Genomic DNA, 1,575 nt, shown 5'->3' with positions numbered 1-1,575 from the left:
GATGAGGAGTATGAATCTTTGAACACATACTTCTCAGATGAAGAGGTTAATTTAGTTGAAGAAGTAGTTCAAGATGACAGTCAAATTTGGAAACTATACTTTGATGGGGCTGTCAACATCAAAGGCGTAGGGATTGGGGAAATTCTTGTATCACCTACTTGGCAACATTACCCTTCTACGGCGTGACTTCGTTTCTTTTGTACCAATACCATGGCTGAATATGAAGCTTGCATCATGGTTCTGAACATGGCAATAAATCTAAATGTGCATGAACTGTTGGTAATGGAAAATTCAGATTTGCTTATTCGACAGGTTCAAGGTGATTGGGAGACTCGAGACATCAAGCTCATTCCATATAGACAATGTGTGGAGGATCTTAGCAAAAGGTTCAAATCCATCGAGTTCAGTTACATTCCCAGGTTTCACAATGAATTAGCTGATGCCTTGGCCACCCTGGCCTCAATACTTCCATATCCGGGTAATACTCATATTGACCCATTAGAAATTCAAATTCGGGATCAACATGGTTATTGCAACACAATTGAAATAGAACCGGATAGTGAACCATGGTACTTTGATATTAAACAGTTTCTGAAAACAAGAGAATATTCGGAACATGCTAATATGGATCAAAAGAGAACTATTAGGCGACTCTCTAATGGTTTCTTTTTGAGTGGGTAAATCATATACAAAAGGACTCCGGATTTAAATTTGTTGAGATGTGTGGATGCCAAAGAAGCTAAAATAATTATGAACGAAGTGCATTCGGGAGTATGTGGTCCGCAAATGAATGGATATCTTCTAGCAAAGAAAATCCTTCGGGCAGGATATTATTGGCTTACTATGGAGCGAGATTGCTTTCGTTTTGTTCGTAAGTGCCACCAGTGTCAGATTCACAGTGACTTGATTCACTCACCTCCTTCAGAGTTGTATCCTATGCCGGCTCCTTGTCCTTTTGTTGCTTGGGGAATGGATGTCATTTGGACAATCGAGCCAAAAGCTTCAAATGGGCATAGATTCATCTTGGTTGCAATTGATTACTTCACCAAATGGGTGGAAGCTATTACATTGAAAGTAGTTACCAAGAAAGCAGTAGTAGACTTTGTTCACTCTAACATCATCTGTCGATTCGGTATTCCAAAAACCATTATCACAGATAATGTTGCTAATTTGAATAGTCATCTAATGAAGTAGGGATGTGAACAATTTAAAATTGAGCATCACAATTCTACTCCTCACCGGCCTAAAGCTAATAGAGTTGTTGAAGCTGCGAATAAGAACATCAAGAAGATTCTAAGGAAGATGGCCTAAGGGCCTAGACAATGGCACGAGAAACTGCCTTTTGCTCTTTTGGGATACCGGACAACTGTCCATACATCAGCTGGTGCAACGCCCTACTTGCTGGTTTATGGCACTGAAGCGGTCATACCTGTTGAAGTTGAGATTCACTCTCTCTGAATTATTGTTTAAGCAGGGATCGAGGGCACTGACTGGGTCAAGTCCCGATTAGAACAGTTGAGTTTGATTGATGAAAAGAGTTTGGCGGCAGTATGTTTTAGTCAGTTATACCAACAA

General features: G+C 40.1%; 1 protein-coding gene across 1 annotated transcript; it reads left to right on the top strand.

Moving 5' to 3' along the window:
- Positions 1-210: 210 nt before the first annotated feature.
- Positions 211-681, top strand: LOC138894098 (uncharacterized). The gene has a single exon (XM_070178778.1). The coding sequence runs from the start codon at positions 211-213 to the stop codon at positions 679-681; it is 471 nt and encodes a 156-aa protein (XP_070034879.1).
- Positions 682-1,575: the final 894 nt, after the last annotated feature.

This window comes from Nicotiana tomentosiformis, chromosome 6 (genome assembly GCF_000390325.3).
Source record: "Nicotiana tomentosiformis chromosome 6, ASM39032v3, whole genome shotgun sequence".
Taxonomy (NCBI): domain Eukaryota; kingdom Viridiplantae; phylum Streptophyta; class Magnoliopsida; order Solanales; family Solanaceae; genus Nicotiana; species Nicotiana tomentosiformis.
Note: the sequence above shows the minus strand (reverse complement) of the source record. Positions and strands in the feature narration are given on the sequence as shown.

Coding starts and splice junctions, on each gene's coding strand:
- LOC138894098 (XM_070178778.1), top strand. CDS start 211: ATGGCTGAATATGAAGCTTGCATCATGGTTCTGAACATGGCAATAAAT.